The sequence below is a fragment of the Ruditapes philippinarum genome, unplaced genomic scaffold (assembly GCF_026571515.1).
Source record: "Ruditapes philippinarum isolate M1 unplaced genomic scaffold, ASM2657151v2 ctg517_1_1_1_1, whole genome shotgun sequence".
In the NCBI taxonomy this organism is placed as follows: domain Eukaryota; kingdom Metazoa; phylum Mollusca; class Bivalvia; order Venerida; family Veneridae; genus Ruditapes; species Ruditapes philippinarum.
The window spans coordinates 338,022-359,475 of record NW_026862442.1 but is presented as its reverse complement, the minus strand read 5'-3'; the positions used below and the strand labels follow the sequence as shown (position 1 = coordinate 359,475).

The window sequence follows — 21,454 nt, the reverse complement described above, 5'->3', positions numbered from 1 at the left end:
AAAACTAGGCAGGGGCAGATTTTGGTTTTTGTGCACTCCCTTAAAAAAATCTACCTACAAGTTTCATTTTGATACCTTTGTTGTTCGAAAATTCCCAACAAAATAGTGGACGGACGGAAAAACGGGGGAATTATTGCTCCCCCTTTTTTGGGACATTAAAATGGCGGCTAGTGTAAAGAAATTTTAGTGCTATGGAAGCCACATTGTTTTCAAGTCAATGGAAAATTACTTTGTTTGAACGCGGGTTGCTAGGGAAGAAAATGTTTTGCAACTTCATCAATGGTTGCTAATGGTTTAACAGGTGCCGATATAAAATTGTTGTTTCTATACAAGACAGTGGTTGCTACGGCGTCACTAGTCAGTTGCTATGGCAGGTTAATTGTTGCCGTTTATGGAGAATCAGTGTTGTTTCGGGAAGTCAAGTAAAAAAGTTTCTTATGAAAGTCAATGGTTGCTATGGAAACTGAATGTTTGCATTAATTAACAGCCTATTTTTAGCATGGGCATTGTTCTTTGACCATTTAAGCATTTTTTTAATAGATCATTCTAAAGAGATGTCATTCACACTTTTTTTTTTTTAGCTCTGGGGGACATCTTATTCAACAGACTAGAACCATTAAAAGCAATATTTGTAAATTACTACCTTTCTGTAGTTTCATGACCGTCATCGAAATCTACGAAATAGTCAAGATGTTACAATAAGTTTTGGCATCCATCTTGTTCAGTTGAATGGAACCATTCAGCATTTTTCACAAAGGACCACTCAAGGACCATTCCTGTCAAGTTTCATCATTATTGGTCAAGCAGTTTAGTAGGAGATATAAATGTAAACACTTAAAATTGGGGTTGGGTAGCACAACAACTTATCTTAAGCACTTTCTTTGTGCTCTGGTGAGCCAATAAATAAATAAATACATAAATCATGTTTCTTTCTTTAGCGATGTTTATTATTGTTGCTAAATACAGAGAAGTACATGATAATTTTAATCGAAGAGACCGAAGCCCATATCATCATCGGATTCCTCGCTCTCTTCTTTCTTCTCTTCCTTTTTCTCTGTAAAACATAATTAACATTATCATTAGCTAACGTTTAAATATAATATATACAATTATTGCAACATACATTTTTTTGCTCTCCCATTCAAGATAACAGGACAAAATATCAAATATTTATCATTATAAACAGGAAATTGAAAATCACGCCAGTGTTCACAAATGCACATCCCCCCAATAAAGGGGGAATTTACCCTTTTGCTTCATGACTATGTTAAATGGTGGCATTGCTGACTTGTTAACGAGTCAGATCAGTAATCAAAGGATCTCCAGCTGTGTGGGTTCAAATCCCATACAATCAATGAAGCAAACCATTGTTTCCTTCAGCATGAAAGTCAACACCGATTGCTCAGTACTGGTTAATTCAAGGAACCAATTTGAAGATAATTTTTAAGCTTATATGAATATCATTTAAATTCAACATGACAAAGTTGAAAGATAGGGCTGGATCAATATACCGGTAAATCGGTATTTATCGATTTTCCGTTTTTCAATACGGTACGGTTATCGGGTTTTAGCTATACCGATACAAAGGGAGACAACCTAATAAAATATGTAACTTATAAACACGATGGCTTTACATTAAAATTATCATCTTTAAAATGTCCTGCACAAACCGTCAAAATGTGTGGAATTTTCTCTAAAGTAAATGTTTAAGAAGGCCCTCAGCAATATTTGAAAGGCGGCATTGATTAGTTCAGGTGGAACAACGAATGTGTCAATACACAAAATGACGGATAAATCCGTGACAAAATTTATCCGGCCATTCAATCTCCTATTTCTAACACTGGTTAAAAAAATACTTTCAGGGTCGGCAGTAGTATGTATTAGACCAAACATTTACTTGTAATTTGATCAAACACATCTTGTAAACACATAAATCCTATAAAATTTATTGATTTTCCAAGATGTAGTTTGCTAACTAAATAATGTGACTGCGCGAAGACGTAGCTAAACACCGTTTCCCGGTACGTTACGGATTACGACACCGCAACATCATTACATTATATTTATATTTTTATTGTAATTTTACCGTTTAAGATAGAAAAAACATGATTTGTTAGAAAAATTTTCAATGTTTCAATACTTTCTCAGCGTATATATTTCAAATTCTACAAAAATTTGATTTTATTATAAAGATCTTATAATTTAGAACAGTTGACTTGTAGACAGTACTAGACTCCTGTCATAATAAATAGTGATGTTTTAATTATTTTCTGTGTTAACTTTTCCTAGTATTTACATAATTATATTTTTGCATTGAATTATTTCTCTACAAAGCTTTTTTTTTCTTCAAAATAATTGTTTTATCTAAAAAAAGATAAATCATGTCATCATGTCATTTTCAAAATATTATCTCAAATGTACTAATTAAGGTACCTATGCACCTGCTCTGTATTATATATCATCATTAACAAAGTCAAAATCTAAAACAGATATAAGAAAGATTCAATAATATTTCACCAGGGAATCTATGAAATGTAAATAGTACTTTTAATAAGTACATCCTAACAATGAAGCATCATTGTACTGTATCGTCAATACGTATTGTGTATCGTTGGTCTGTATCGCAATACGTATCGTATCGAAAATTTCTGATCAATACCCAGCCCTATTGAAAGATAGGAGACTTTGTAAATAATTTTGTCCAACCCACAACTGCCTTTAATCTTTTCCATAAAGACCAGTCCCTATTAACAAGTTGTTTCTGTTACCATACAAATAGGAAAGTAAATGAGTGAAGTGGCCTGGTTTGTGGTCTTTGGCAGTTTCCAACACAAATGTTGCAAGACATACATTGTGTGTGCTGGTTGAAAATATTTAATTAGAAATTTTCTAGTGTATATATCCTTGACATTTACCTTCCTTAGCCTCTGCAGGGGCACCGCCACCACCACCAGCTGCTGGGGCTGCTACTGCTCCACCAGAAGGTACAGAGGCCAACTTCTTTGATCCTGTAAGTAAAATGTTTATACAATTAATTACAATATGCCATGACATAATTAAAACCTAAAAGGAACAAGCAACTTGAGATAAGCACAGAATAATCTTTTTAACAAGTCTAGCATACCATGCAGTCATTCAGTCTTGTTAATCTTTGTGAAAGGGCCATCTTTTGTTAGTTAAAAAATAGGTGTAAATGAGAGCATTCTAAATAAACTGGCTAAGATTTTAAGAATACATTCAAATTAAATCATCTTCAGTCATTTTTTGAAAATTTACCAATGTTATATTTTTTAACATCAAAGTGCCAGATATTCCCAAGGCTCGTAAGTTAACATTTTGCCTTAACAATAACAACATTTTATTTTGTATAGGAAGACCATCAGCCCATATAATATATTTAAAATACCAGTATTAATTGACAATGTTGTAGAGTTGCACCAAATTATTTTTAAGAAAAGCTTTTATATAGTGAAAAGCAAGAATAATTCATTTACCATTGTATGAATAAACCTATAATAAATTGTTTGCCTTGCTGATCATTGTCTGCAAATAAGCATTAATAAGAGAAATATCAGTGATTTTCCCCTTACATTTTACAGCCAAATGAAGTCTTTTTTCCCCTAGCCTAAAGTCATTGATTTTTCCCTCTTAATTGAGAAGAGGCCAAAGCCATTTGTTATTGCTAAAATTGCTAATTTGGGAAGTAAAAAAGCAGGTTTAAGTTCAGATTTTTAGGAAACCTGCACGATTTTAAAGAAAATTTCAATTGGCAAGAGGCCTTTTATTGGAGTCTGTTCTATAAGCAGGAAAATCACTGAAAAAAGGTATATTTTCCCCTTAAATGCCCTATGCACTTTCTTCACCAGAACCACGACTTATCAGCAGCTGACTTGTTAACTAGTTGATACATATAATTGGTTGGAAGACAGAAGGCTGTCCCTGTAGTTAGCTATGTGCCATGCATGTTAAATTGAATGGCAATTTAAATTATTATTCAAAATGAGAGGGTCAATTCCATTCTCATTTGTTCGAATTTGATTTCAGGTTTTACCCTTTTCTAGCTTATTTATTGTGCTATATTTTCCTCTTCAGAAAGACGCACAACCCATGCAAGCCCTAACTCAAATTGGACTGTTACTCCTTGCAACTCATTAGAAATAAAAGATACGGCATAGTTATTTAAGATTGCTTTTGGTTTAAACATTTTTATTAAAGCTCGATTTAGAAACAAGTTCTTACAACTTATATTAATCACTTTCTCGTCCGCTTCCTGGAACCAACCAGTACTGGTGTCATATGGAGAAACATGGTGGTGACTAGAGTAGGGCTCAAACCCATGATCCCTGGGTTGAAAGGCAGACACCTTAACCACTACTCCCAAAATGATTGCTTTAAAAATCAAATATCTTTCCAAACATTCTATTCCAACATGGTTCTAAACAAACAGGATTCATATTTTCCCTACATAATGAAATAGTTTATCAGGACTTGCCTTCTTCAATCACTTCTTCCAAGTTCTTTCCCTTCAGCTCTGAGATAACTTTGGTGATTTTATCTTTCTCAGCATCAATGCCAACACTACCAAGGATTTTCTCGAGATCAGCTGCGCTTGGTGCTGTTTTACCCCCAAGGGTAGCTAACATATAGGCGGCCACGTAACGCATTCTGAAATGTATAAAAGATAAAACAGGTCATGTATGTTTCAAATTGGTAGAATTTTATTTAAATAGGTAAAAAAAAACAAACAACTATAACAACAGTCATTGAATTTAGCACTAGCCCGGTGGCCCATGGCCAGTGAAAATTAGTTCGGACCAGTGACAAATATATATATAGTAGAATAAATTCAAAATCTTGAATTCATTGACTGACAAAGTACCATTTATAAAGCATTTATCTCAATTGCAGATTTGTTGAGCACTGCATTTGCTTCAGCGCATGTCTATTTAGGGCACTAACAAAATCAATTTTGTTGTGTGCTGTATTCTGCTCCAAATGCTAAATTTTTACATATTTTTTTTTGGTAATAAATTAAAACCGACATAAATACTTTGATACGCTATCCTATTTTTTGTATAAATTCCACCATACACATACAGAAACTTAGGTTAGATAGTAAAATATAACCATAGAAAAAACAGGAACCCATGTAGGTCTGTATAATTCAAAGAAATTCTTGAGAGCAATTTTTCAGATCCATAAATTTACGGATATTCAATGTGAAATTTGCTGTTTTTAGTTTTACACTAAAATCCGCAGCTAAGACAAGTTGTTTCAATGATTGTTAATATTATTTACAAATGTAATTATTGGGCAACTTTCATCTTTGTATGATTGATGACTGAACTTTTTGTTAAGTGCAAATTGAAAGTCATCAAATTGTTCTGAATCTTACCATACTGTAAAATTTCATCATATATTAATATGAAACCTTTTTACTTTAACTTGCTGTTTTGAATTTTAATGCAATTTCTACTATTTTCCTACTAAATGTCTGAAAATTTACAGATATCAGCTCGGCCCTATTCCAATTTGGCTTGGGTCAACTCGGCCCATAATTATATATTACTGGTAATGATTACTTTTTATATGTTTTCATCATAACTTCATTGATTAACATTTTCACGTTTATATACCTCTACTAAAAGAAAATGAAAAGTCTATCGACAAAAGTACCAATTTTTATGTGATTTTGTAGAGAAAGGAAATATTTACAATTCATATATAATGCATGTTTTGTCTACTTCAGATGTATTTAGTAAAAAATATCGTTAAAACAGCATTAATTGGTTTAGCTTAAGGTCTTCAGCGTACCCGTTTATATACTATAACATGACGTGAACGCTGCAGACAACCCCGTAGGGTATGGAGGGCGTTCGTTGCCAAAATTCCAGACATGTAAAGTGTTCCTTTTTAAAATGACTTTTGAAAATGCGAACTTGTATGCCTACCATTTTTATTGTATGCCTCTTAATTCAATCTTTTAATTGAATGTTACCGCCTTTATATAACAAGTTTACATATATATCGTAACAACTGACCTAGCATCTAAAACGACAACAAATTAACAAGTTCGTATCTTCCATTGCATGCAATACATACGCATGTTTGCACACTTATAGATCTGTAATATACAAATGAAATGTAAAACTCGAATACGGAAAATAGAGTTTAAGAAAACGTCTTACCAGTTGTAGAACTACAAGAGTACGTTAACACAGTAACATGTTTAAAATGACAAAAGTAGATTCACAAAGTTAAACGATTTTAAGTCAAGCATAACGCCCCGCCCCTCTCGTAGTATTTACGACCTTCTATTGCGGACAGGACTGGTATAAAACGGCGCCTCTCCCATATTTTTAAATAAAACTGAAGGACAACATACGGCATTTTTCATAACATAAATATATATATATATATATATGTTGCATTTGTTACAAAAGTTTTGTCACTAGCAACATCACTTGAAAATTGCTGATTTTACCATTTATGATGAAGATAACTTGTGCATTACCTTATTTTTAACATCGTGTTTCTTATTGATCAGTTACAAATTATTTTATCATTTTAGTGATTAGCCTGTCCATGCTATGCCTAGTGCCCTGTCCTGTGTTTTGTTTGGGGTCCGCCTGGGCTTCTTGCCACTTGTTCTTGTTGCTGGGTCATGTAGGGTTGCGTTCATTGAGCGCCGCCTTTCCTTGTTGATCTTGTTTATCCTATATTCTTGAGAAACATCGGCGATTTGGAAATTTTTAGGGGAAACAATGAGCAACTTCAAGGGAGTAATTCTATTGGTAATGTAAAAACCATCCAATATTCTTATTGGTATCATTGAAAAATGTATTGGCACAAATTTCACTTTCAACAAAAACTATGCAAGTATTTGCAAAAATAGGATTTTAAAGCGGCCACCGAGATTTCCTTTCCGAAATCAAGAAAATACTTATCCGTAGCACATATGTACAATCTTTAATACGGTATTTTCAGTATGAATAAAAACTTTTTGCACTTGTTCATTATCCCTCATGTACAGACTACGAGTCTGCAATTCTTATGTAATTTTGTAGTGATTAATGCTTCCGAGGGATCATTTTGTTTCCAGATTTTAATACTTCACAACAGCAGGTGCCAAGTGCCGTGTGGCAGTTGTAAAAAGTTGCCCCGTACTTCACTTCAGTGTTTTTCTGGTCCTTCGGGATCATTGATGCCAGCGCTATTAAGTGTTGAGAATTGAGTACCGTTCAAGCCAGTGCTAGGGGGCGTGAGGGATGTTGCACTTGTTCATTATCCCTCATGTGCAGACTCAATCAAACCGAATCTGCAATTCTTATGTAATTTTCCGCCGCCTTTCCTTGATGATCTTGTTTATTATCAAAATTGACCAAGAAATAAAAACAAGAGGGCCATGATGGCCCCAAAGTCGCTCACCTGTATATAGGCCCCTGGAGTGGGCCAGTTTAAACCCCAGGGCTTTTATTTGAACAAACTTGCGTTGTATATGTATGCATGTATATATATATATATATATAGGCTTTTATTTGAACAAACTTGGTTGTATATGTATGCATGTATATATATATATATATTTTATATATATATATATATATATATATATATATATATTATGCTTGTATATATATATATATATATATATATATATATATATATATATCACATAATATGTATATATATATCTATATATATATATATATATACACACATTTATATATATATATATAGGCTTTTATTTGAACAAACTTGGTTGTATATGTATGCATGTATATATATATATATATATATATATAAATATATATATATATATACATATACATACATATATATATATTATATATATATATATACACATAATATGTATATATATATCATATATATCTATATATATATATATATATACACATTTATATATATATATATTTTTATATATATATATATATATATATATAAATATTAAATATATATGTATATATATAATATGTATATATCAAAAAAAAAAAGTCAAGCTAATGAATGACCCCCGGGGCGGGGCCAATTTTGACCCCAGGGCTTTTATTTGAAACAAACTTGGTAGACACCCATGAGAACATGTTTCATGCTAAATATCTTAGCTCTAGCTCTTTGAGTTCTTTAAAAGAAGATTTTTTAAGTTTTTTACTATATGCACATAGGGAAAATCAATGACCCCGGGGGGCGGGGCCAATTTTGACCCTAGGGCTTTTATTTGAACAAACTTTGTAGACACTCATTAGAACATGTTTCATGCTAAATATCTTAGCTCTAGCTCTTTGGGTTCTTTAAAAGAAGATTTTTTAAGTTTTAACTATATGCATATAGGGAAAATCAAGACACCCTGGGGCGGGGCCAATTTGACCCTAGGGCTTTTATTTGAACAAACTTGGTAGACACTCACTAGAAGATGTTTCATGCTTTATATCTAAACACTAGCTATCTGGGTTTTTTCAAAGAAGATTTTTTAAGTTTTTTGCTATACACAGTCAATAAGGAAAATCAATGACCCCCGGGGCGGGGCCAATTTTGACCCTAGGGCTTTGATTTGAACAAACTTTGTAGACACTCACTAGAAGATGTTTCATGCTTAATAGCTAAACTCCAGCTATTTGGGTTTTTTTAAAGAAGATTTTTTAAGTTTTTGCTATACACATATAAGGAAAATCAATGACCCCCGGGGCGGAGCCAATTTTGACCCCAGGGCTTTTATTTGAACAAACTTGGTAGACACCCATTAGAACATGTTTCATGCTAAATATCTTAGCTCTAGCTCTTTGAGTTCTTTAAAAGAAGATATTTTAAGTTTTTACTATATGCATATAGGGAAAATCAATGACCCCCTGGGGCGGGGCCAATTTTGACCCTAGGGCTTTGATTTGAACAAACTTGGTAGGCACTCATTAGAAGATGTTTCATGCCAAATATCTAAGCTCTAGCTCTTACGGTTTTTAGAAGAAGATTTTTTAAGTTTTTCTTATTGGTTGCCATGGCAACCAGAGTTTTTAATGGAATTTAAATTTTTGAACAACTTTGAAAGGGGTCCACCTAAGGATCATTTCTGTAAAGTTTGGTTGCAATTGGCCATGTAGTTTAGGAGGAGATGTTGTTTGAAAAGTTTGACGCCATTTTTTGAAGGACGCACGACGCACGACGGACGCAGAGTGATGACAAAAGCTCACCTTTGAGCACTTCGTGCTCAGGTGAGCTAAAAAGTAAGTAGGGGGCGCCATGTTTTTTTCTTACTGAATTTCAGAGTGTGTTTTTTTTTACTTGGGGATCATATGCCGTTTTTCATGGTATGGCACTTACGTGTCACATTGAAGGTTCCATGATAATCGCCATATTAACACATCTGCGGATGTTTCAAAATTGTACCAGTTCATGTTGAATTTTGCTTAAGCCGGTGCTAGGGGGTGTGGACGATAACTTGCTCTTTCCATTACCGTCCATGAGAAGGCTCAATCAAACCGGGCCTGCAACATTCTCAATTTTGTAGTTTTGAGCGTTCTTTAGGGATTCTTATTTTCTCTATTGAACAAAAAGTAACATGATAAACTTTTTAACGAAAGTTAATTCAGTTTGATTTAATTCATTTTTATTTTTAGGCATTATATAATTATATATCATAAATCGTATGAAGCACACTTTTATTTCAATCCAAAATTATCAAAATATATTACGAACTTAAAACAAGGGTGCCATAGTCACAAAATACGTCCGTTTACGAAAAAGCTTTAGATGGAGATGGGGGCATTATGGATAAGTGTTATCTAGCAAGCAAGTTTTTATTCTTGGCACTGTGTTGTTAAATGAACCTTAAAACAAATCAATAGGGAAGATATGCACAGAATGTGTGACCTTGACCTTGGTCGCAGGGACCTGAATTTTATGCACGGCACTCAGCCTCACAATGATGAACATTTGTGCCAAATTATATTGAAATCCCTCTATGCATGTAGAAGTTTTGCTCCAGACAAGTGTTTTTCTATGAGCTCTAACTGTGACCTTCACCTTTGACCTAGAGACTTGGTTTATGTGCAGGGCACTACGTCTCATGGTGGTGAACAATTCTATAAAAGTAACATTAAAAATCCTCCATGCATGTAGAAAATATGCTCCGGACAACATCTGGATATTTAATCATCTCCAGTGACCTTGACCTTGCAAATATTAACCTAAACAAGATATGTTTGTAAAACATGTATGCCCCCTATCAGCAGCCAATTATTCATGTGATAAGGTAATTATGCATGACTTCTGACCCAGTGATCAAACAATTAATAAGGGTTATCAAGTATCTACTGGTCATGACCTTGACCTTTGACCCCTTGACCCAAAACTCAATAGGGGTCATCTGCTGGTCAAGACAAATCATCATACAAAGTTTGAAGTTCCTAGGCCTAAGCGTTTTTACTTAATTGATCAGAAACCGTTTTTACTTACAAGGTCAATGTGACCTTGACCTTTGACCCTTGACCCCAAAATCAATAGGGGTCATTTGCTGGTCATGACTAATCACCATGCCAAGTTTGAAGTTCCTAGGCCTAAGTGTTCTTTTATTATTGATCCGAAACCGTTTTAACATACAAGGTCAATGTGACCTTGACCTTTGACCCCAAAATCAATAGGGGTCATCTGCTGATCATGACCAATCACTATGCCAAGTTTGAAGTTCCTAGGCCCAAGTGTTCTTTAGTTATTGATCAGAAACCGTTTTTTACTTACAAGGTCAATGGGACCTTGACCTTTGACCCCTTGATCCCAAAATCGAAAGGGGTAATCTGCTGGTCATGAAAAATCACCATACCAAGTTTGAAGTTCCTAGGCCTAAGCGTTCTTAAGTTATTGATCAGAAACCGTTTTTACTTACAAGGTCGATGTGACCTTGACCTTTGACCCCTTGACCCAAAACTCAATAGGGGTCATCTACTGATCATGACCAATCACCATACCAAGTTTGAAGTTCCTAGGCCTAAGGGTTCTTTAGTTATTGATCCGAAACTGTTTTTACCTAAGAGGTCAATGTGACCTTGACCTTTGACCCCTTGACCCCAAAATCAATAGGGGTCATCTACTGATCATGACCAATCACCATATCAAGTTTGTAGTCCCTAGGCCTAAGGGTTCTTTCGTTATTGATCGGAAACCGTTTTTACCTACAAGGTCAATGTGACCTTGACCTTTAACCCCTTAACTCCAAAATCAAAAGGGGTCATCTACTGATCTTGACCAATCACCATATCAAGTTTGAAGTCACTAGGCCTAAGGGTTCTTTCGTTATTGATCGGAAACCGTTTTTACCTACAAGGTCAATGTGACCTTGACCTTTGACCACTTAACCCCAAAATCAATAGGGGTCATCTGCTGGTCATAACCAATCACCATACCAAGTTTGAAGTTCCTAGGCCTAAGGGTTCTTTTGTTATTGATCGGAAACTGTTTTTACCCAAGAGGTCAATGTGACCTTGACCTTTGACCCCAAAATCGTTAGGGGTCATCTACTGATCATGACCAATCACCATACCAAGTTTGAAGTTCCTAGGCCTTAGGGTTCTTTACTTATTGATCGGAAACCGTTTTTGCTTACAAGGTCAATGTGACCTTGACCTTTGACCCCTTGACCCCAAAATCAATAGGGGTCATCTACTGATCATGACAAATCACCATACCAAGTTTGAAGTTCCTAGGCCTTAAGGTTCTTTAGTTATTGATCGGAAACCGTTTTTGCTTACAAGGTCAATGTGACCTTGACCTTTGACCCCTTGCCCCCAAAATCAATAGGGGTCATCTACTGATCATGACAAATCACCATACCAAGTTTGAAGTTCCTAGGCCTTAAGGTTCTTTAGTTATTGACCGGAAACCGTTTTTGCTTACAAGGTCAATGTGACCTTGACCTTTGACCCCTTGCCCCCCAAATCAATAGGGGTCATCTACTGATCATGACAAATCACCATACCAAGTTTGAAGTTCCTAGGCCTTAAGGTTCTTTAGTTATTGATCGGAAACCGTTTTGCTTACAAGGTCAATGTGACCTTGACCTTTGACCCCTTGACCCCCAAAATCAATAGGGGTCATCTACTGATCATGACCAATCACCATTACCAAGTTTGAAGTTCCTAGGCCTTAAGGTTCTTTAGTTATTGATCGGAAACCGTTTTTGCTTACAAGGTCAATGTGACCTTGACCTTTGACCCCTTGCCCCCAAAATCAATAGGGGTCATCTACTGATCATGACCAATCACCATACCAAGTTTGAAGTTCCTAGGCCTTAAGGTTCTTTAGTTATTGACCGGAAACCGTTTTTGCTTACAAGGTCAATGTGACCTTGACCTTTGACCCCTTGCCCCCCAAATCAATAGGGGTCATCTACTGATCATGACAAATCACCATACCAAGTTTGAAGTTCCTAGGCCTTAAGGTTCTTTAGTTATTGATCGGAAACCGTTTTTGCTTACAAGGTCAATGTGACCTTGACCTTTGACCCCTTGACCCCAAAATCAATAGGGGTCATCTACTGATCATGACCAATCACCATACCAAGTTTGAAGTTCCTAGGCCTTAAGGTTCTTTAGTTATTGATCGGAAACCGTTTTTGCTTACAAGGTCAATGTGACCTTGACCTTTGACCCCTTGACCCCAAAATCAATAGGGGTCATCTACTGATCATGACCAATCACCATACCAAGTTTGAAGTTCCTAGGCCTAAGGGTTCTTTAGTTATCACTCGGAAACCATTTGGTCTACGGACCGACAAGTGCAAAGCAATATACCCCCTTTTTTTCAAAAGGGGGCATAATTAAATGTGTAACACCTGTAGTCATGATAGTTACCATTTGTGCTACAATCCATCAATAAATGGTGACTAAATGGTCCCTATAACCATCTTCAAATTTTTATCTGAACTTTGACCTCTATGTGTAACCTTGACTTTGGTCGCAGGGATCTGAATTTTGCATGCGACACTCAGCCTCACAATGGTGAACATTTGTGCCAAGTTATATTGAAAACCCCCTATGAATGTAGAAGTTTTGCTCCGGACAAGCGTTTTTCAATAAGCTCTAAGTGTGACCTTGACCTTTGACCTGGAGACCTGGATCATGCATGGAGCAATACATATCATGGTGGTGAGCATTTCCATAAAGTATTATAAAAATTCTTCCATACATGTAGGAGATATGCTCCAGACAAAATCTGGATATTTCACCATCTTTAGTGACCTTGACCTTGCATATATTGACCTAAAAAGTACATGTGTCACAGCCGTAGTCATTATAATGACCATTTGTGTTACAATCCCTCAATAAATGATGATTAAATCGTCCCTATACACATCTTCATATTTTTATCTTTTTTTTAAACGGGCGTATAAAAAGTACATGTAATTTAATAACTAAAAATTTCTGATTTAAGATTTTATTCTAGGGAAATACATTTCATTACAATTCTTAATCTTTGAATGAGCTGAACTGATATTTACTTGAAAATCAAAATATAATTAAATTTCTATGAGAAAGTATTTACATTTGATAAGGTAATTACTGTATGATCTTTATGAACAAATACCAAGTCTACAGAACACCATAGTTATCACAGTTAAGTATCTTGACCAATGAATGAAACATGTGTAAATAAATGTTACAATCTTACAACATACTCAAGTCCAAGAAAGAGGATTATTTCATGCCCTTTGATTAAATTCTATTTTTAGAAAATAGATCAAGGGGAGTAATTGTGTAAGTCATTTATGAACAAAGTAATAACTTTGTTGTCTCCCTTTGATTAAATTCTATTTACAAAATCTGGATATTTCATCATCTTTAGTGACCTTGACCTTGTATATATTGACCTAAAAATTATATGTATCACAGCCATAGTCTTGATAATGACCATTTGTGTTACAATCCCTCAATAAATGATGACTAAATGGTCCATATACACATCTTCATATTTTTATCTGAACTTTGACCTCTAAGTGTGACCTTGACCTTGGCCGCAAGGACCTGAATCTTGCACGCGACACTCCGCCTCACAATGGTGAACATTTGTGCCAAGTAATATTGAAATCCCTCTATACATGTGGAAGTTTTGCTCCGGACAAGCATTTTTCAATGAGCTCTAAGTGTGACCTTGACCTTTGACCTAGAGACCTGGTTCATGTGCGCGACACTGCTCCTCATAGTGGTGAACATTTATATGAAGTTTCATTAAAATCCCTCCATACATGTAGGAGATATGCTCCGGACAAAATTGGACGCCGCCCGCCCGCCCCGCCGCCCGCCAGGGGCGTTCCCATAATACGTCCCGTTTTTCAAACGGGCGTATAAAAATGTTTGGAGGGAACGCCGTGTTTTTCTTACCAATTCGAGAGTGTTATTTTCAGAGTAAAAAAACCTAAAAATTCCATACATCTATTTAATTCATTTTTATTTCCGAGGCACTCATAGAAAGCTTATTGAGTAATCTTTCATTTGATACCAATAATATTGGACTTTTTATAGATCTGAAATAAACTAGAACTGCCATTATCATGGCGTGAATACCCCCGCACACCACTTTGTCAGAATCAACAGTGGCCATTTAGAGCTCAAGGACAACCTCCCTGCCAAATCTGAGGTTACTAAGCCAGTGCATTGCTAAGTTATGTATTCTACATGCTTCAAATGTGAAAATGTCAAAATCAATACATTGCGGACAGGACATTCTTTAACAATTAAGAAGAAAAGCTTTTTTGTCAAGGTCCCTGTGACCTTGAACTTTGACCCAGTGACCTCAAAATCAATAGGGGTCACCTTATAGTCATGATCAACATCCATGCCAAATATGAAGACTGTGGGTCATAAATGGGTGGACAAACTTTTTGAAGTCAAAGTCCCTGTGACCTTGACCTGGTCACCTCAAAATCAATAGGGGCCATCTACAAATCATGACTAACCTCCATTCCAAATATGAAGACTGTGGGTCAAAGGAATCTTAAGTTATTGGGCGGACAAGCTTTTTGAAGTCAAGGCCCCTGTGACCTTGACCTTTGACCTGGTGACCTCAAAATCAATAGGGGTCATCTACTAATCATGACTAACCTCGATTCCAAATATGAAGACTGTGGGTCAAAGGAATCTTAAGTTATTGGGCGGACAAGCTTTTTGGAGTCAAGGCCACTGTGACCTTGACCTTTGACCTCAAAATCAATAGGGGTCATCTACTAATCATGACTAACCTCCATGCTAAATATGAAGACTATGGGTCAAAGGAATCTTAAGTTATAGGGCGGACGAGCTTTTTGAAGTCAAGGCCCTGTGACCTTGACCTTTGACCTGGTGACCTCAAAAAATCAATAGGGGTCATCTACTAATCATGACTAACCTCCATACCAAATATGAAGACAGTGGGTCATAGGAATCTTAAGTTATTGGGCGGACAAGGTTTTGAAGTCAAGGCCCCTGTGACCTTGACCTTCACCTGGTGACCTCAAATCAATAGGGGTCATCTACTAATCATGACTAACCACCATGCCAAATATGAAGACAGTTGGTCATAGGAATCTTAAGTTATTGGGCGGACAAGGATTTTGAAGTCAAGGGCCCTGTGACCTTGACCTTTGACCTGGTGACCTCAAAATCAATAGGCGTCATCTACTAATCATGAGTAACCACCATGCCAAATATGAAGGCTGTGGGTCATAGGAATCTTAAGTTATTGGGCGGACAAGAAAAAACCGACGGACGGCCAGACGGACAAGCTGATTCCAGTATACCCCCCTTACAACTTTGTTGTGCGGGGTATAAAAAGTTAGAATGGACGCCGTGTTTTCCTTCACTTTACTGAGAAATAGGAGAGAGGCGATGGGTATTATACCTGTCCGTACATGTCCGTGATAGAAGATCGCAAATACTCAGAGGCGGGGCGTCATGCATGACTTAGAATCGTCTAACTTTGTGAATCTACTTTTGTCATTTTAAACATGTAACTGTGTAAACGTACTGTTGTAGTTCTACGACTGGAACACGTTTTATTAAATTATATTTTCTGCATTCGAGTTTTACATTTCATTTGTGTTTTTCAGGTACAGATATATATATCTACAAGTGTGTAAACATGCTTATGTATTATATGCAATGGTAGATACGAACTTGTAAATGTGTTGTTGTTCTCCATGTTAGGTCAGTTGTTAAGATTTACATGTAAACGTGTTATTTAAAAGCGGGTGCCTTCAATTAAAAAATTGGATTAAGAGGCATATCATTTGCTGTGCACGAATGCAATAAAAAATGCTAGACATACATGTTCGCATTTTCAAAAGTAGTTTCCAAAAGGAACACATTACATGTCTGGAATTTTGGCAATGATCGCCCTCCATAGTAGGGAACGTCCACCAATAATCGTGCCAGGAATCTGACACGCTCGTATTCATTTATCGAACATGCCATGAAGTAAAGTGAAGCATACCTTGATAAAACTTTATATAATCTGTTGTGGACAAATTAAAATCTTATTACGGACATAAACTACCAAATAGTTTCCGACAGGTAAAATTTTTGGCACTTGGCCGCCATATTGCCAAAATGTTTGACCACATGATTATGAGATTGACCTTTATGAACCCATGTGCTTCCAATATTTTTATAAATTATTTTTTTTAAGATATTGAAAAAGGTGATTTCAGGACTCAGCATTTTCAGACTGGGGCCAGGGTCCATGCAGAGGGGGAATTTTGCATGATTTTCAGATATATTTCATTCAAGGGGGATTTTTTTTTCCCGGTAAGACTTGAAATTGTGCGACATGTTGGAATGCTAAAAACTGTACACTCACAACCTTTTCAATTTCTGTTTGTAATTGAGTGTAATTCTGAGTACTTTTATAATAATTAACTACTCCTTAATTTTTTATAAACTAAGCAATCTAAACAATCTACATCCTAATATAAGTTTTTAATAGAGGGCCGAGTTGACCCGTGCCGAGTTGACCCTTTACCAAAGTATGACGGCCCCTGCTATAGAAGGAAAAAAAGTCCAGACTTGTAAATTAAGTCAACGAAAATACTCAAAAACAACCTTTTAATTACAAAGTAATTGTCTTTTATTACATGATTAACACAAAATATATCAATGGTTTGAAGAGTGAACTGGTCAACAGTTTTCCCGTTCCGAATTAGTAAAGGGACGAGTTGAGAGCACGTGTTATTTTTAACTGCAAAATATATCGAAGAAATTGACATTTCTCCACATATATTTTCTTATATATTTTGACAAAACATATTAGAATGACAAATGATATATTTATATGTATATTCAGCTAAGTAATTACTTTCAAATATAGGAAAAATATACTTTTTAAGTCGTTCGACACGAAACGCAGTCACACCAAACACAAGATGGATGACGAAAGGAAGCACATGGGCCGAGACTCTTTAAACTTGAAATATTTTACTGAATAATCATCAAAATGTAACAAAAATAGTAGAAATCATTTATTATTTTAAATACACATAATAATGATACACAAAAAGTATTGTCATCTTATAAAATTATGAATTTACACCATAGTGTTATTTAGAGATTATTTTAATTTGAAAAACCTTTACCATACTAGTGAGTACAGAACATCAATTGATAAGTATTAGCCAGTATTTAAACAAGTAAAATGGTTCCCTGCGGTGAACTTTTTAATGATATAAAGATATTTCATTTAACTATTTTCAACATTATTTGGGGGTAGGGGGAATCAACGTTTGTATCAGAAATTTTGTTGACAATTGAATAAACGATATAGAAGAAGGTCTTTGGAAACTGGTGACCATTGAAGACCGGAGAAGGTCGAACATAAACAATTATTTCTTTTTAAGAAAATGATTAAATAGGACTACCATTATATGAATAATTCCGAGCAAAAAATAAATAAAGTAAACACACAAGTTTACGCAGAAAATATCTCTATTTATTATGGCAGATGGCACTACGCATATTTTAATTTTGTAGATTTTCACTGGGACATACTATATATAACGACTTATCGTATGTCCCAGATTTTCAGTTTAAACAATTTATTGTTTGTAAATAGCCTGACCTTGCTCTAAACACTATCAGGAAGGAAGGTCGTTTATATAGGATAAGAAGAGGCAAGGTCCCAGGACCGAGCCTTGGGGGACACCAGAGAGAACAGGTAGGTTGTCAGAGGTTTGACCATCAACAACGTCCTGTTGGGTGCGACCATATAAGAATGACCTAGTCCATGAGATGACCTCTGAGCTCAACACCTAGTCTGTGAAGTTTAAGGAGAAGTTTATGATGGTCGACTTTATCAAATGCTTTGCTGAAGTCCATGACAATGACATCGATCTGCTGGCCTTGCTCTAGATTGTATGAACTTCCTGGGTGAAACTGATAAGCTGGTTTCACAGCTATGTTTTGATCTGAAACCATGTTGGAAATTGCTGATAATATCATGCTTGTCATAGAAAGACATGGTATTGGAGACAATTATAAGCTCCATTAGCTTAGAAGCAATGCAGGTTAGTGATATAGGCTGTAAGTTACTAGGCTTACATTTTGGGCCTTTCTTATAAACAGGGGCAATGAACTGCGGACAGTACCAGATTTTAAGGAATTTGGAAGATGTGTGTGAGAACTGGAGGTAATTTCAGTATGAAGTTCTTTCAATAAACCTTGGGGAGAGTTGGTCGGGACCAGAGCTTTGCTCGGGTTTATAAAACCTCTGAGGAGTTTCTTACTCCTTCCTCTGTTATGTTTGATATTTGGCATTTGTTGGATGATTTTGTGGAGAAAGCAATTGTTTACATGACTGGTTTAGACTTAATGGTTGGGGGCGGAGAAGACAGACAAAATTGTTTATTTAGTATGTCTGCTTCATTTTAGGATCCAGTAAAGGTTTGATCATCACTCTTTAAAGGTGCTACTCCACAGTTTTTCTGTATTGTTTGATTTGATGAAAGAGTAGAACTTGTCTAAATACAACCAGTATGAGTTCCTTATTTCTTTTTGTATTTTACCGCTAAGCTTTTTTTTTAATTTGCTAAGCAGGGAAGGGGTATTAGACTGTTTAAATTTTGAATACAGTCGATGACGTTTCCTTATTTGGCCAATGATGTTTGGATTAAACCATGGTAGATCGTAACGTACCTTAGTTCTCTTCGAGGGGAATATGATTAAACTGAGTTGCGTTAATTCATTCTTAAATAAAATCCAGCATGTTCATTTATCTATTTAATTCTATCTATCTATTCTTCCATTAATATCAAACCCTTCGCGGGGACGAAGACATGACTCTAGACTAGTCACTTGAGAGAAAGCTATAAGATACAAGGGAATATGGGAACTAGTCCTTAGCTCTTTTGGTTTTTTTACATGCCCATTGTATAGCACTGATACATTACCTGAATTTCTTACCAATACACCTCTATTTAGGTGGGAAACACTGAAAGTGTCTCTAAAAAATCCCAAGGTTGTTGCTGGGCGGAGGCAAAATTGTGTGTGAGTGTGTGTGGGGGCTATCCTAATATTAATAAAACTGGTACAAAAATAACCGATCAACTACATTGATATATCTTACGCAGGGTATGGGGGTCCTTCCACACGAAAGGAATACAACAAACAAAAACTGCATGTCCTATGGTGACAGCTGCTCTATTTTAGGTGCACATTTTATAATACAAGTTTCTACATATTTTTCTCATAATTTCCAAATAATATGCAACCTGTGGTTTTAGACTTTAGTCGATATTTGATAAAAAAATCTTAAAATTTAATAACATAGAAGTTTTTGATGTCATATTTCACGTACACAATTTAAAAATTTGTGTTCCCTACAATTTCCAAGAAAAAAATATTTCAAGACTTCTTTTGAATACTAAATGATGCTTCTGATGCAGTTTCTACATTTTCCAGATCTTACATTTGTTTGTAACTTTCATAGTTTACTATTTCATGAGAGAGATCCATGGCAATAAAAGGATCAAGGGATTCCTAAAATAAATCTCATGCAAGGATTCATTTCATTTGAAAAAAATAGTGATTATCGATCCCTGAAGTGTAAACAATATTATCTGAAAGACTCTCTATGTATATATTCTGTGTCTATATAATTTTATTGTATTAATACATGCAGCTTCTATAGACCAAATGGTAATATGCATTGATCTATATCATGATTCAAGACAGCTAGTGAATAAAACATAAAACAACGAGAAGTACATGTAGGATGTTTACAGTTCATTATTGCTACGGATAACGAAATTTACCGTGACAAAATTTAAACATCAAATGTAAATTTTTGATGTAAATAAACATTTATGTTGACAATGAAATTATTATATAATGGATTAATGGAAGAAAATCATTGTCCGTTCGTCCGAACTTTCGCCATTTCGTCCATAATCTTAGTTTAAAAGAAAAAGCCGGTAAAAATATGTGTAGAAATGGCAAATAAAGATCGCAGAAAAGCCCATAAAACCTCAGATGTTGGCACATCCGCCGTATGTCCGTCCGTCATGTTGTTGAAGCATAAAATTTAAACACTTTCAGTAAGTAACCTAAAACGTCATGTCTGGTCACTAAGAAATACGTACAGTGTCAAAGAAACATAACTTTTGTAAAATTTTGAAATTGCTGTCCTTTTCTTTATATTTCTGAAGGACATAACGAACGAATAGGTCTATATTCATATATAGATATGTATATACATTATTCGAGAGTTCTATGTGCAACGGAACTGTCAAAGTGTTTTTTAAAGAAATTATTGCCATTTCATTTTTTTAAACTTTAATTATCGGCAATAATAAAATACTACTGTAGTCACTACACACATATTAGGGCTAATCAATTATACATGTATTCTGTAAAATAGAAAAAACATAATATACAGTTCTATCTATATATACTGTAATCAGAATCGAGGTATGAATGTTGTGTACTAAGTATTCGTTTCCTGGTGTAATATACATGGATATATAAAAATTTATTCCTGTAAACAGTGTTAATTTGCACCCAACCTGTGAAGATTGACGAATTTATTCATCTTCTTAGATCAAACAAGTTTTCAGTATAGCATTTTTCAGAAGAACTGTACTGTATTATTAAAAACTATTTTAAATAAGTTTATTTCAAAACAAATTCGTACTTACTTTTAAAACTATTTGATCAATCTATCATTTGATTATTATAAAGTCGTCTGGTTGCGTATCCACATGCGTAATCTATTATTTGACAAGATATATATATATCTGTATAGTATATCAATATATTATTGCACAATAATGTGATATAAGTCACTGTACTGTATGGTGTAGGTTTTTAAAAAAGGAAATACGAGAGTAATCGAACTTTTGTGACCCGGAAGTTAGAAATGGCGTAGTTGGAAACAGGGAATTCCGTTTAAATTAAAGAAGAAATTATGTTATTAAAATCAGCTG

The 21,454-nt window shown here is 35.1% G+C and overlaps 1 protein-coding gene and 1 long non-coding RNA gene across 2 annotated transcripts; both read right to left on the bottom strand.

Moving 5' to 3' along the window:
• Window positions 1-920: 920 nt before the first annotated feature.
• On the bottom strand, window positions 921-17,511 carry LOC132719103 (large ribosomal subunit protein P2-like). Its single transcript, XM_060702844.1, has 4 exons — window positions 17,358-17,511; window positions 4,493-4,665; window positions 2,916-3,008; window positions 921-1,054 (listed from the first exon to the last, which is right to left on the bottom strand). Exons 2-4 carry the CDS (start codon window positions 4,662-4,664, stop codon window positions 984-986), a joined length of 336 nt encoding a protein of 111 aa, XP_060558827.1. The 5' UTR covers window position 4,665; window positions 17,358-17,511; the 3' UTR covers window positions 921-983.
• LOC132719101 (uncharacterized) lies at window positions 14,785-15,339 on the bottom strand. Its single transcript, XR_009624170.1, has 2 exons — window positions 15,054-15,339; window positions 14,785-14,915 (listed from the first exon to the last, which is right to left on the bottom strand). It is a non-coding gene; the product is annotated as an uncharacterized LOC132719101 (long non-coding RNA).
• Window positions 17,512-21,454: the final 3,943 nt, after the last annotated feature.

What these genes read in the sequence shown, in the direction of transcription:
- LOC132719103 (XM_060702844.1), bottom strand. Translation starts at nt 4,664, where the DNA reads ATGCGTTACGTGGCCGCCTATATGTTAGCTACCCTTGGGGGTAAAACA. An exon ending in GGAAGAAGTGATTGAAGAAG is followed by an intron (nt 3,009 to 4,492) that starts GCAAGTCCTGAT and finishes TTTTACTTACAG; the next exon opens with GATCAAAGAAGTTGGCCTCT. An exon ending in CCCTGCAGAGGCTAAGGAAG is followed by an intron (nt 1,055 to 2,915) that starts GTAAATGTCAAG and finishes TATGTTTTACAG; the next exon opens with AGAAAAAGGAAGAGAAGAAA.